The 15,033-nt window shown below is 35.1% G+C and overlaps 1 protein-coding gene across 3 annotated transcripts in view; it reads right to left on the reverse strand.

Moving 5' to 3' along the window:
• ELP4 (elongator acetyltransferase complex subunit 4) overlaps window positions 1–15,033 on the reverse strand; it is a 259,126-nt gene that overhangs the window by 219,846 nt on the left and 24,247 nt on the right. For all 3 annotated transcript variants that reach the window (XR_003115721.1, XM_025357974.1, XM_025357975.1), the window contains exon 3: window positions 6,634–6,755. Coding sequence is in view for 2 of the 3 variants with exons in the window: in XM_025357974.1 (XP_025213759.1) it covers window positions 6,634–6,755 (122 nt within the window). In the remaining variant the exon portion in view is untranslated. The remainder of the gene's footprint in view (window positions 1–6,633; window positions 6,756–15,033) is intronic.

The raw sequence follows: 15,033 nt of genomic DNA on the forward strand, positions 1-15,033 counted from the left end.
GGAGATATTAAGTAATGAGGTCAGACAGGTAAAGGGGAGGTAACAGAATATTAGCTAGGGCCTTGAAAGTCACTATAAGGACTGTGGCCTTTGTCTTCTGGAGAGTTTTGAGTTTAGATGAGTGACATGATCTGACTTACATCTGAAGAGGCTCACTGAATATTTTGGTGAGATCAGACTGAAGAGAAGCAAAGGTAGAAACAAGGAGGCCAAGCAATAAATAATTTATGTTCAAAGTAATATATTTCTATTTCCTGAGAAATTGAAGGAGAGTATAGGAGAAAAAGATAAGCATGAATTCTTGGTTTAGGCTTGAGCAAACAGAAGATGTGAGTTGGCATTAATTGAGATGGGAAAGGCTGAAAAAGGAACAGGCTTGGGGAGAGCAGTTCAGGAGTTTGGTTTTGAACATGTTATGTTTGAGATATCTCCAACAGACTAAATTAAGATGTACTGCAGGGAGCTGGATATACAATTGTAGGAGTTAGACGTACAGAACGCAGTAGCAGCTCAGGATAGGTCCAACTAGATTATAAATTTGAAAGTCATCAGCATATACATAGTATTGACATCCTTGGGGCAGACGTGATCAGTGAGAGAACAGAAACAGAGGAGTCCTAAGGTCTGAGTCCTAAGACACGTCTATTAAAAGTTTGATTAAGTAAGTAAGAAATAGCAAAGAAGAATAAGAAAAAGTGGCCAGTTAGAGAGAGGAGAACACCAAGAAAGTGTATTATCCTGAAAGGAAGAAAGCATATCAGGAAAGAATGAGTGATCAATGATATCAAGTGCTGTTGATGAGCCAAGTTAGATGAGGCCTAAGAGATGACCACAGTGACATAGAGTCCTCTAAATAAAATATCTCACATTTTACTTATATCAGAATTGCTAGGGAAACCAAAGTAAAGGGAAGTTTGATTATTATTATTTTTGTTACTAGGTTAGAAATCTGTGTCAACCTAGTCTCATATCTCTTACTTATAAAATTAGGGTGATAATATGTTTTGAAAAGACTTTCACAAGGTCAGTAAGTGTTACCCTTATTTCATAAAAGAGGAGGTAATGTACAAGCAAGTTGCTGAAATTATTTAAAAAACAGCAGAACTTGTACTTGAACATGAATTTACTAACTGAAATTCCATTTTTCTTAGAAATAGCTTTATTCAGGTATAACAGACACATAACAAACTGCCCATACTTAATGCATATAATTTGGTAATATTCTACAGAGGTACAAGGAGTCTTTAAAAAGTTTATGGTAAAAGCGTATTGTGAAAAAAACTATGCATAACTTCCAAAACTTTTCTGCACCAAAATAAACTCATACTAATTTGCCTTAACAAGATCTAGTTTGAGGCACTAAGAAGAACAGTTAGCAGTTTAGAAAGAGACCCATTAGAGAATGTGAATTCTGCTAAAATTGAAGTAAGAAAAAACATCAGATTTATGGTAAAGCTTGGGTTGAAGAATGGTAAAATCATCGATGCTCTGAGAATAGTTTATGGGGACAATGCCCCAAAGAAATCAGCACTTTACAAATGGATAACTAATTTTAAGAAAGGATGAAATGATGTTGAAGATGAAGGCTGCAGCTGCAGACCATCCACATCAATTTGCAGGGAAAAAACTCATCTTGTTCATGCCCTAATTGAAGAGGACTAATGATTAACAGCAGAACAATAGCCAATACCACAGACGTTTCAATTGGTTCAGCTGACACAATTCTGACTAAAAAATTAAAGTTGAGCAAACTTTCCACTCTATGGGTGCCAAAACTGTTATGCCAAAATCAGCTGCAAAGAGCAGAGCTTTCAATGGAAATTTTAAACAAGTGCGATCATGATCCTGAAGCATTTTCAACAAATTATTACAGGCAATGCAACATGGTTTTACCAGTATGATCCTGAAGAAAAAGCACAGTCAAAGCAATGGCTAGCAAGAGGTCGAAGTGATGAAGTGAAAGCACAAGGGGACAAGTCAAGAGCAAAGGTCATGACAACAACTTTTTGGGATGCTGAAGGCATTTTGTTTGTTGACTTTTTGGAGGGCCAAAGAACAACATCTGCTTATTATGACTGTTTTGAGAAATATATCCAAAGATTTGGCAGAAAAAATGTCTGGGAAATCTTCACCAGTGAGTCATTTTCCACCACGACAAGCTCCTGCTTATGCCTCTCATCTAACAAGGGTATTTTTGCAAGAGTTTCGATGGGAAATCATTATGTGTCCATCTTACAGTACTGATTTGGCTCCTTCCAACTTCTCTTTATTTCCCAATCTTAAAAAAATATCTGTAAATGTCACCATTTTTCTTCAGTTAAAGTAAAAAAGACTACTGACATGGTTAAATTCCCAGGACCCTCAGTTCTTTAAGAATCGACTAAATGGCTGGTATCCTCACTCACAAAAGTGTCTTGAACTTGATGGAGCTTATGTTTTGAAATAATGTTTACGGTTTTATGTTTTAATTCCATTTTTCCACAAACTTTTTGAAGTCCCTTCACATATACTTTGGAAGCCAATAATATAATCAAGACAAAAAATATATCCATCATGCTCCAAATTCTGCATTTTTCCTTTATTCTCTCCTTCTCACCATTAATGACTTCATCTTTACAAAATGAGAAAAAAAGTATTTTATATTCACTTAAATAAAAGTATTATATATTTACTTATTTCCAGTCCTTCTGATATCTTTGTTTAGATCCAAATATTCATTTGGTATTATTTTGATTTTTTTTTGTGAAAAACTTTATTTAGTATTTCTTACAATGCAAGTCTGGTGGTTGTGACTTCTTTTGGATTTTAGCATTTGAGAAAGTCTTTATTTTGCTTTCATAAAAAACTTTTTAAAATTGCAAAATCTTTGTTTATGAAAGATGTTTGCTGAGTATAGACTTCTGAATTGATAGCATGTTTTTATTTTTATTTTTTAGCATTTTAAAGACTTCCTCCTTGTTTTCTGGTTTGTATTGCCTAAAACTAAAAGTCAGCTGTCATTCTTATCTTTGGTTCTATCTATGTAATGTGCTTTTATCTCTGGTCACTTTCAAGATTTTCTCTTTATCACTTGTTTCAACAAATTTGATTATGATGTGCATTGATGTTGTTTTCTTCAGGACTTTTAAAACTTGGCGTTTGCCAGACACCTTAGAATTGTGGTATATTTTTCATTATTTCTGGAATACTTTCATTCCTTATTTCTTCAAATATTTGTTCTGTACCACTCCTTCTCCCTTCACAGAGTCCAATCACGTGTTAGAGACCCTTAAGTTATCTTATAGCTCACTAATGCAAACGTCCTTTTCTTTCCCCAGTCTATTTTGCAGGTTTCATCTTGTATAATTTTAAATGCCATGTCTTCAAATTTATTAGCCTTTTCTTTTTCAGTGTCTAATCCACTTTGCACCTCAACTGTATTTTTCATTGCAGTCACTGTAGTTTTCATCTCTAGAAGTTTAACATGTGTTTATATTTACATCTTCCATGTTTCCATTTAACATGTTTAATCTTCCTTCTAGCTTATTGAATATTTAGAATATACTTATAATAAAACTTATGTTTTCATCTGCTAATTCTATCGTGACATTTCTTTTTTGCTTTGACTTTTCTCCTTATTAAAATTATATTTTCTTATTTTTTGCATGTCTACTATGTTTTAATTGGAAACCAGACACAGAATATTTTATCCTGTTGAGTGCTGGACACTTTAATATTACCGTACTTTGAGCTTTGGACTGGGACACAGTTAAGTTACTTGAAAACAGCTGGTTACTTCAGACCTTGTTTTTAAGCCTCATTGGACAGGACCAGAGCAGTGTTTTATAAACTGGGGATAATTTTGCTCTTTACCAATGCAAAACTCTTCTAAATACCCCACCTGACATCTCATGAATCATGAAGTTTTTCACTCTGGCATGTGGGAGCAGGAATTACTGTTGGCCCTGGGGATTGTTACTTCTAATATTGTCAGGTAGTTCCTTTTCTAGCCTCAGGCCATTTCCTCATGTACATGTACAGGTGAGCACTCAACTGAAGACTAGAGGGAGTCCCTATGCAGATCTCTAACTCACTGGATGTATTCAGGTACTTCCCATTCAGGTACTCTGATTTATAAACAGAATTTCCTTGACCTCGTTGTGCTCCTAGCTGTGCCGCCTGAAGGTCATCTTATCTTGTGTTTCTCTTCTTTGCACTGTGGCTCAGAAACACTGTACTCAGTAAGGTAGGGAAGTTATAGGGTTTGCCTTCTTTGTTTTGTATATCTAGGAATCACTTTTATTATCTGATGCCAAGTGCTTTGAAAACTGTTATTTCTTATATTCTGTGCTGCTTTTTTTTTTTTTCCAGCTGTTTCAGGCATGAGGAGAAATCTGGACTTTATTAATCTATCTTGGTCAGACATATGCAACTGGGTCAGACATGGTGTACTTTTTAAGAGTCTGTTTTGTTTTTAACTATAGTTTTATATTTTATTCTCCTACACCATAAAATTGTTGTATGACTAAGTCTTTGCAACACACAATTACTTCCATAAATGACTGGCTATTTTATGAAAGCTTGATGAAAAGCTTTTACAGCTTCAAACTCCCTCACATCATCTAAAGAAGGATATGTAAAGTACACTGAGATTTTTAATACTAACTTGTACAAATTCAAGGCACCCCTAAGAAAGATGTCAGGGATTAGTTTTGAAATTAAAGTATTCTCTAAAGCAAACTGAAAATTTTTAACATCAGCTACCTGGGTTGAAAGAGGAAAAAATAAAAATAAAACACTTTATTTTAAAAAGCATATATAGGTATTTCTGCTTCTGGTTGGCAAAATTTTCCTATGATGGCTATATAGATGTTTCATATAAAATCTTAGTCTCAGTATATTGTGGAATATGCCATGAAGAACCTGTATAGCTTACTTACAACAATGGTTTTGGCCTTTACTCCACTGCTCCTAGCAAGTGTAGCACTGTCCGGAAGTTGGCCAAGATGATAAAAGGCAGGAAAAAGAGCAAAAGAAAACACCAAAAAATATCGTAAAAAGTAAACAACTAAAAAAGTGATTGAAAAAAAAATAAGCCCTACAATCAGAGGAAAATCAATTATATACAGGTTTCTGCTTTGGATTTTATAGTAGTAGTATTTAACAAGCAAAATCTGAATCATATGAACGAATTATGTTAGTTTTGACCTCAGCATTATTGTAACTTTTATACTAAGGCAAAGAAGTTTGTTGGCATTTGTTCACAGGTATTATGAATTAGTATTTATTATGTTACAAATTCCTTATAAATGACTAATTTGCCATTTTGCAAACTATGTACTAAAATTAAAATATCCTATGGAAAAATGACTTTAGATTATTAACTCTATTCAAATAATGGCTTAAATTAGGATTCTGTTATGGACAAAGAAACTAAGAATTCTAAAAGTTAAAAAAGTGTCCTCTCTGAGGAAAAAAGTGTGCTTTGGCTTAAAGATTCGGTACATTAATGACATATTTTATCATGGAAGAGAATCATTTGTAGCATTCTCCAAGAAAACTAATATTAATCAATGTGTACTTCTAGTATCTGACTCTTCTGATTTATACCTCTGGCATATTGGTAATATAATTACCAAACAATCTGCAATTGTTTTGCTTCATGTAATGTTTTCCAGAGTTCTCTTATTATCATGACAGTGTAGAATATTACCTATCAGATATAATAATTTTTTTATGTATGAACATTTTAATTTCCTTAGATACATTTAGAATGAAACTATGATTAAAGCTTGCACTAGGCTGGATGTGGTGGCTCATACCTGTAAGCCCAGAACTTTGGGAGGCCCAGGTAGGAGAACCCCTTGAGGCCAGGAATTCAAGACCAGCCTGGCAACATAGTGAGACCTCATCTCTTCAAAATTAAAAGAAAAAAAAATTGCCTAAAGCTTGCAGTAAAAATGGCAAATATTGTAGTGCCTTGGAATCAGTTTATTTTTGCTTGTGCTAAGTAGAAATGTAAAATATTTAAAATGTCTTATCAGCCAATTTGCTGATTATATAAATGTGCCTTTTGTTTTTATTCCATTATTTGCTTTAACTCATATAGTAGTGATTTCCTATACTTTATATAATAGTTTCAGGCTGAAAATTCGAATTCCAAGTTTCTTTTAAAGGCTTCTTAAGAGCAACAGTTAACCCATACTTTGTTAGCAGTATAGAAAACTTAGACTTTGGAAAATTTGCTTTGCCATAGTAGTAGTCAAAATGAAGATGTTATAATTAGAAGCAAAAAAATTAAAGGATATTTTCCCCTTTCTTCGATAAGAAGTGTAAACTAGAATTTTTGCTATTAAGCATGACTTTTGTGAATGCCTGGTCCAGTAATTTTACTTAGTGTCAGTTTTTATTAGCTTAATGTTTCCCCACCTCTCATATGAAGTTTTAAAAAATTGTTCAAGAACATTACTTTAAAATATAACTCTATGTTCAAATAAATTTGATACTTTTTACTGAGATTTTTAAAAATGTATAATCCCGTTAATGCATTTAAATACAGTTTGTATATATACAAACATATATCTTGTTTACATACATAAAAATATTTTTTCATGAAACATTCAAAATGCAATATTAAGTTCATATATTCTATACCTGTAAAATGTTGGCAGGATCCTCTTTAGCAGATGCAACCAACAAAGTATGCCCATTGACAATTCCTTCTGCCAGGAAACACTTGAAGAGCAAAGGTGAGTAAATATTATATTTATCCTCCTCTGTAAAAAAGGAAAAGTTGCAGTTAGAAACATATAGCAAGAAAAGAATCACATGGGTATCAAATAGCAAGCACATTCATATGTTTTTACATTTTTTTCCCTTAAAACAATTATATGAGGTGGAACAATAATTGTGTATTCCTGAGGCACAGTTAGATAAGCTAAGACTTGTAAACAGAGTCAATGAGAACTAAGTACTTTTAACAGACTTTCTGGCTCCAGACATCATTCTCCAACTACGATATCACTTTGATATCCACAAAATTACCCCCTGCACATATATACAGACTTCAGGTATAGGGAACTTCACTAGTAAATTTAAACATTTTAAGGAAAAAACAATACCAGTACTTAAACTCAGCAAAAAGGAAAAGGAAACAATTCCTACTTTATAGGCCCATTATTACTCTAACATCAAAATCAAAGAGTTTTACAAAACTACACATCATTATCAAATTTTAGGAAGTCATTATACCAATCCTACATGTACTCTTTCAGAAAAGAGGAAAGGATGAAACACTTCTAAACTCATTTTATGAGGCCAGTATTACCCCAATACCAAAACTAGACCAAAATACCACAGAAACAGAAAGCTACAGACTAATATACCTCACAAAAATATATGAAAATAGTTCTTTAAATATCATAAAACCAAATCCAGTAATAGAATATATATTTATATTACATATAATTAGTACAATTTGGTTTTAAATACTGTAAAACCAAATCCAGTAATATTACATCTTCAACTTGACACATGGGATCTACAAAAAACCTATAGATATCATCATATGTAATGGTAAGATGCAATGCTTTTCTTCTGAGATTGGGAAAAATGGAGGTATATTTACTTTCACTACTTCTAATCCATATCGTATGGAAGGTCTTAGCTATGTAATATTACTGACTTTGGTTTTATGGCATTTAAAACAAAATTATGGTAATTATACATGATAGATTATAATCATATAAATATATAATACAATATAATTATATTGTATTATATAGTTATATAGAGATGCAATATAATAATTATAATTATATTGTCATTACTACAATATATAGAATTATAATTATTCTATAATTATATTGCATTAATATATTTTATATACTAATATATATCATATTCCTGGATTTGGCTTTATAGTATTTAAAGAATTATACTATATTAATACTATACTAATTATACTATACTAATACATTAATTGTACTTCTACATAATAGTAACAAATAATAGGAACTGAAATTTTAGAAATCTCACTTGCAATTAAATATTTTGGATAAATTTAACAAAATATGTATAAGAATTAGTTCTACATTGAAAAGTACAAAACATTCTGAGAGTACAGAAGACCTAAATAAATGGAGAGATATATCATGTTCATGGGATAGAAGACTCAAATCTTCAAATTGATTTGTAGATTTAATGGAATCCCAATAAAAATCCCAGTAAGCTTTTTGGAGAAATTGACAAGGTAATTCTAAAACTTACAAAGAAATCCAAGGTCATAGAATACAGTTAATATGGTTTGGGTCTGTGTCCCTGCCCAAATCTCATGTCAAATTGTAGTCCCCGGTGTTGGAGCTGGGACCTGGTGGGAAGTGATTGGTTCATGGGAGTGGATTTTCCCTTTGGTGCTGTTCTCATGATAGTGAGTTATCATGAGATCTGGTTGTTTAAAAGTGTGTAGCACCTCCCTATTCTTTCTCTTCCTCCTGCTCCTGCCATGTGAGATATGCCTGCCTCCCCTTTGCCTTTGGCCATGATTGTAAGTTTCCTAACCCAGCCATGATTCCTGTACAGCCTGCAGAACCATCAGCCAATTAAACCTGTTTTCCTTACAAATTACCCAGTCTCAAGTATTTCTTTAGAGCAGTGCGAGAAGGGACTAATACAACAGTCAAAGAAATTTGAACAAAGAACACAGTTGGAAGACTTACTATTTTATTTCAAGACTTACTATAAAGCTACAGCCATCAAGGTAATGTGGAATTAGCAAAAGGACAGAAATATAGATCAGTGGGAAAGAATAGAGTCCAGAAATAAATCCATACAATTGGTTTTTGATAAAGGTGGAGAAATAATTTTTTGTAACAAATGGTCCTGCAATAACTGAATATCCATATTTAAACAACAAAAAGCAATAAAAACTTCAATCTTGCCTCATAGGATACTCAATCAAAAAACAGCAAAAACCTCCATCTTATCTCTTGAACTAGTAATAAATACTAGCTTGAAATGGATCACAGACTTTAAAAAGCTGAAATAATTAAAACTATTAGAAGAAAATGCCTTCTTCACAACCTTGGAGTAGGCAAACGTTTCTTAGGACATGAAAGCATGAATTGGAGAAAAAAAATGAATAAATTAAACTTCATAAAAATTTTTACAATTTGCCTTTGAAAAGACAGCTAATAGGAAGTTTTAAAAAAGGGAAACTACAGATAGAAAATATTTGCAATACATATCTACAGTAGAGGACTGGTATCCAGTATATATTTTAGCAACTTTCATAATGCAGTAAGAACACAAACTGGACAACATAAAAATAAGCAAAAGATGTGAACACATCCTTTACAAAAAAAGATACATAGAATAGCCAAAAAAACATATTAAAAGATGTTTAGCTGACAAGTATATGGAGCAAATAAAATGCTCCAACATTGCTAGTGGCATTGCAAAACATTGTAACTACATTAGAAAACAGTTCGGCAGGCCAGATGTGGTGGCTCATGTCTGTAATCCCCACGCTTTGGGAGGCTGAGGCAAGCAGATTGCTTGAGGTCAGGAGTTTGAGACCAGCCTGGCCAACACGGCGAAACCCCGTCTCTACTAAAAACACAAAAATTACTTGGGCATGGTGGTACATGCCTATAATCCCAGGTACTCGGGAGGCCGAGGCAGGTGAATCGCTTGAACCTGGGAAGCGGAGGTTGCAGTGAGCTGAGATCACGCCACTGCACTCCAGCCTGGGTTACAGAGCAAGACTCCATCTCAAACAAATCAGAACAAAACAAAACAAAAACAGTTTGGCAGTTTCCAAAAAAGTTAAACATACACTTATTATAGGATCCAGCAATTCTACTCTTGGGTATTCACCCATGAGAGTTGAAAATACATGTTTGCATAGATTTATACAGAAGGTTTATGACAGCTTTTAATAGCCAAAAACTGAAAACAAGTAAAATGTCCATCAACTGCTTGCTGAATGGAGAAAACAAATGATAGATTCATAAATGGATTACTATTCAGCAATAAAAAGAAATAAACTACTAATTTACAGTAGTTTCTTGGTATCCACAGGGGATTGACTACGAAGGACAACCAGGATGGGATATCTAGGATACCCCATGGATACCAAAATCCAAAGATGCTTAGTACCTTACATTTTGCTCTCTGTATCCAAGGATGTGGTACATGCTAATACAGAGGACTGACTATACATGCAACAACATGGATAAATCTCAAAAAAAAATTATGCTAAGTGAAAAAAGCCAGATACAAAAAAGTAAGTATGGCAAAACTGCAGTTACATGATATTCTATAGAAAGCAAACTTAATCACTAGTGACAGAAAGGAGAGGTTAGGTGCTTGGGGCCAGGAAACTTGAGTACCAGGAAACACTTTATGGTGACAGAAGTGTTTTATATCTTGATTGTGGTGGTGGCTGCATGGGTATATACAGTTGTAAAAAGTCACTAAAATAAGTAAATGGGCTTGGCACAGTCACTTGCTTCTGTAATCCTCATGCTTTGGGAGGCCGAGGTGGCAGGATGGCTTTGAGGTGAGGAGTTTGAGACAAGCAGGAGCAATAAAGCAATACCTCAGCTCTACAAAAAAACAATAAAAAATTAGCTGGGTGTGGTGATATGCACTGGTAGTCCTAGCTACTTGGGAGGCTGAGGCGGGAGGATCCCTTGACCCCAAGAGCTCAAGGATGCAGTGAGCCATGATTGTGCCACTGCACTCCAGCCTGGGGAACAGAACAGAACGAGAACCTGGCTCAAAAATAATTCAATAAAATAAATAAACAAATGGGTGCATTTTATTGTACATAAATTAAAATTAAATAACGTTTATTTATTAAAACAATTCCCTAAAGTACGACCAAAATATCAGGTGTTGAATTGTTTAGATATCTTCTTAGCACATTATCTTAGAGAAAATCCATGATTAAAAGTATAGTCAATTTACACAAAGTCTAATTTTATATATTAAAACACATAGCTAGTTCTTTAACATTATTCATCACTCACAAAATGTACTTAATTTTTATGGACATTTTATGAGAATTTTAGCGTGTTACGGCGAAGGAAAATGTTTTCAATGCTTCTGCATTGCTTACAGCTGACAGATGGAAAAGCTAGCAGAGACAACTATGGGAGAGATGATCAGCACTGACTACTGATTAACACAGCTGTAAAAATTGCTTACATTGTATAACTAAGAATTCACCTCCACTCAACTTTAGAACTAACTAGAAAGTCACGTTTAAAAAAGAATTCATTTTACCTGAAGTAATTACTATTAAGTCAGTTTAGAGAAGCAACCATTTAAACCATTATAAATCAATAATGTACGAAACAAACCTGATATTACAATTTTTAATTTCTAAGATTGGTATTTTTACAAGATGGAAAATTTAAATTTTAAAAAATTCACCCACAATCCTCAAATAATCATTGTGTAAAGTTTGCTCTATTTCCGTTCAGTACTTTTTCTATGTTTTCGGTGATTATTGGATTTGGTATCCTACTTTTTTCACTTAATCTAACATGCTTTATAGTCTTGTACCCAACGTGTTTAAGGTTGAATAATATTCTAGAAAATTTATGAACATACTTTACTTAGCTATACCCCCTTACCATGGACTTTTCATGCTGCTTTTAGGGTTTTATTAGTACTAAATACAGAAGAATAAGGATGCTTCAGGGCCAACATGCCCAAGATGAAACTCAGTAACTCATTATTTTTTTCCACCAAATGTGGTTCTCTTTCAGTTTTCAGAAAGCCAGAATTTATACCTAATATCGCACTCTCTCTCTCTCTCTCTCTCTCTCTCTCTCACACACACACACACCCCCCCCAACCTACCTCTCTCCCCATTCTTCTAATCCTGTGAAATGTATTATCAAAGTATCGAAGTATTTGTGGAATGTGATTACTTCCCTCCATGCTAATGTCATTCCACTAGTCATACTACTAAAAACTATTACCTGGCCGGGCACGGTGGCTCACACCTGTAATCCCAACACTTTAGGAGGCCAAGGCAGGCAGAGGTCAGGAGATCAAGACCATCCTGGCTAACACGGTGAAACCTCATCTCTACTAAAAATACAAAAAAATTAGCTGGGCGTGGTGGCGGGCGCCTGTAGTCCCCGCTACTCGGGAGGTTGAGGCAGGAGAATGGCGTGAACCCAGAAGGTAGAGGTTGCAGTGAGTCGAGATCACGCCACTGCACTCCAGCCTGGGCGACAGAGCGAGATTCTGTCTCAAAACAAACAAACAAACAAAAAACACAAAACTCTTACCTAAATGACTGTAATTTTCTCTCATTTCTTTGCATCCACCCTAATCCTCCTTCTTCAATTTAGTAGTAACATTTTCAAAATGCAAACTTGATCATCTCATTTTCCTACTTAAAACTTTTCAGGCCAGGCGCGGTGGCTCAGGCCTGTAATCCCAGCACTTTGGGAGGCTGAGGTGGGCGGATCATGAGGTCAGGAGATCGAGACCATCCTGACTAACACGGTGAAATCCTGTCTCTACTAAAAAATAAAAAAATAAAAAAAAAAAGCCGGAAATGATGGCGGGCATCTGTAGTTCCAGCTACTCAGGAGGCTGAGGCAGGAGAATGGCGTGAATGTGGGAGGCAGAGGTTGCAGAGAGCCGAGTTCGCGCCACTGCACTCCAGCCTGGGCGACAGAGCGAAACTCTGTCTCAAAAATAAATAAATAAATAAATAAATAAATAAATAAATAAATAATAAAAACTTTTCAGTGGTTCCTCATTGCTCTTGAGAAAAAGAACTAATCTTTTAACCTGGTCTACAGGCTCTACATGGTTGTAGCTGAACAGCAGGGTTTAACTTGCATAAGTGAAAATATTTAACAGTGGTATAACAGTGCCACTTTTCTCTCTTTAAAATGTAAATGAGGAATGCTTATACACTGTTTGTGGGAAGAAATTTATATAAAATATAAATATTTTATAATTAGCACAAAGTAAATTTGTACTAATTTATTCTGTTATCCATATAGAAAACAGTATGGAGATTTTTCAAAGAACTAGAAATAGAACTACCATTCAATCCAGCAATCCCACTACTTGGTTACACTGAAAGGTAAAGAAATAATTACATAAAAAAGATACCTGCACTCATATGTTTATCATAGCAGTATTCACAATACCAAAGATACGGCATCACCTCAAGTGTCCATCAACAGATGACTGGATAAAGAAAATGTAGTATAAATACCACAGAATACTGTTAACAGTAGATAGTTAACCAGGCAGGAGCAGGGCAGGAGAGGCTCCCCCAATCCACCAAGAATGTCCAGGGACCATCAGGTGATGGTCCAGCAGTTGTCACACTGCCTCTCTAAAATGATAACTGGTCGCAGTCCATGCTAGGGAGAGAGCAGCAGTTTCCCAATGAAACTGTTAACTGGCAGCTTCCAATAAGATCTCAGGAATTGGGCGAGTGAGCTCAAGCATGCGCATTAAAAGGCAAAAATGACGGAGTATGACTTTCCCGGGGTAGTCCACCACAAAAGGGAAGAACGCCTAAGGTGAACATATCTACAACTCCGGTGAACATGTCTACAACTCCAGTAAACACACCGCACATGCTCATCTCCTAAGTGCTAGCAGGTCACCTCGCATGCAAGCAGCTCACGCCAAGGGAAGAATCACGGGAAGAGGGACGCAAAATGCCCGAAGTATGTCAGCAATATAAAACCTGAAGTCAAAAGGTCAAACCCTGCACTTGACCTCCAAGATGCCCGCTTGAGTCTCTTCCAAGTGTACTTTCCTGCTTTAAAGTTTTTTTAATAAACTTCCACTCCTGCTCTGAAACTGGCCTTGGTCTCTTTTTCAGCCTTATGTGCCTCAGTTGAATTCTTTCTTCTGAGGAGGCAAGAATTGAGGTTGCTGCAGACCCATACGGATTTGCCACCAGTTACCGGGATATACGCCACCCCTAACAATACTACTCAGCCATAAAATAGAATGAGATGTCTTTTGCAGCAACACAGATGAAACTGGAGGTCATTATCCTAAATGAAATAACTCAGAAACAGAAAACCAAATACCACATGTTTTTACTTATAAATGACAAAGGCTGCATGGACATACAGAGTGGAATAACAGACAGTGGAGACTATAAAAGGTAGAAGAGTGGTAAGGGGGTGAAGGTTGAAAAAATACCTATTGGGTACAATGCCCACCATTTGGGTGACGGGTACATGAAGAAGCCAGACTTCACCACTGTGCAACACATGCATGTAAGAAATCTGTACTTGTGGCCAGGCGTGGTGGCTTACGCCTATAATCCCAGCACTTTAGGAGGCTGAGGTGGGTGGATCACCTGAAGTCAGGAGTTCGAGACCAGCCTGACCAACATGGTGAAACCCTGTCTCTACTAAAAAAAAAAAAAATAGAAAATTAGTCAGGCGTGGTGGTACAAGCCTGTAATCCCAGCTACTTGGGAGGCTGAGGCAGGAGAATTACTTAAACCCGGAAGGCAGAAGTTGCAGTGAGCTGAGATCATGCCATTGCACTCCAGCCTGGGCAACAAGAGCAAAACTCCATTTCAAAAAAAAAAAAAAAAAAGAAATCTGTACTTGTACACCCTGAGAGCATAAAAATTAAAAAATAAAAATAAATATACATGACTGTGGTTTAACAAATTTTAGCAATGAGAAAAAGAAACCTAAACTATTTAATTAGAAGAATTAAAACATTCATAAAATTAAGGATGCATATTACAATACTCAAGTGAGAGAATGAACTGTATCAGATCAGTACTACTTAAAAGTAGGGATATGTACTTATAGATAATTTAAAAAACTGGGTGATTTATGAGTAATGAAGGATAATAAACAAACTAGATGTCACAGTTGTCTTTTTCTATCTATCTCTTAAATGAGTGAGGGTTCTGAATTATTTCTTACTCCCCATACTATCCTTAGTGATCTTTTCTTTGTCTCTAGCTCCACTTTCTCTGTGCTAAGCTCCAGGCATTGACATCATTGGTATTTATTTGCATATTATTAA

The sequence above is a fragment of the Theropithecus gelada genome, chromosome 14 (assembly GCF_003255815.1).
Source record: "Theropithecus gelada isolate Dixy chromosome 14, Tgel_1.0, whole genome shotgun sequence".
NCBI lineage: Eukaryota > Metazoa > Chordata > Mammalia > Primates > Cercopithecidae > Theropithecus > Theropithecus gelada.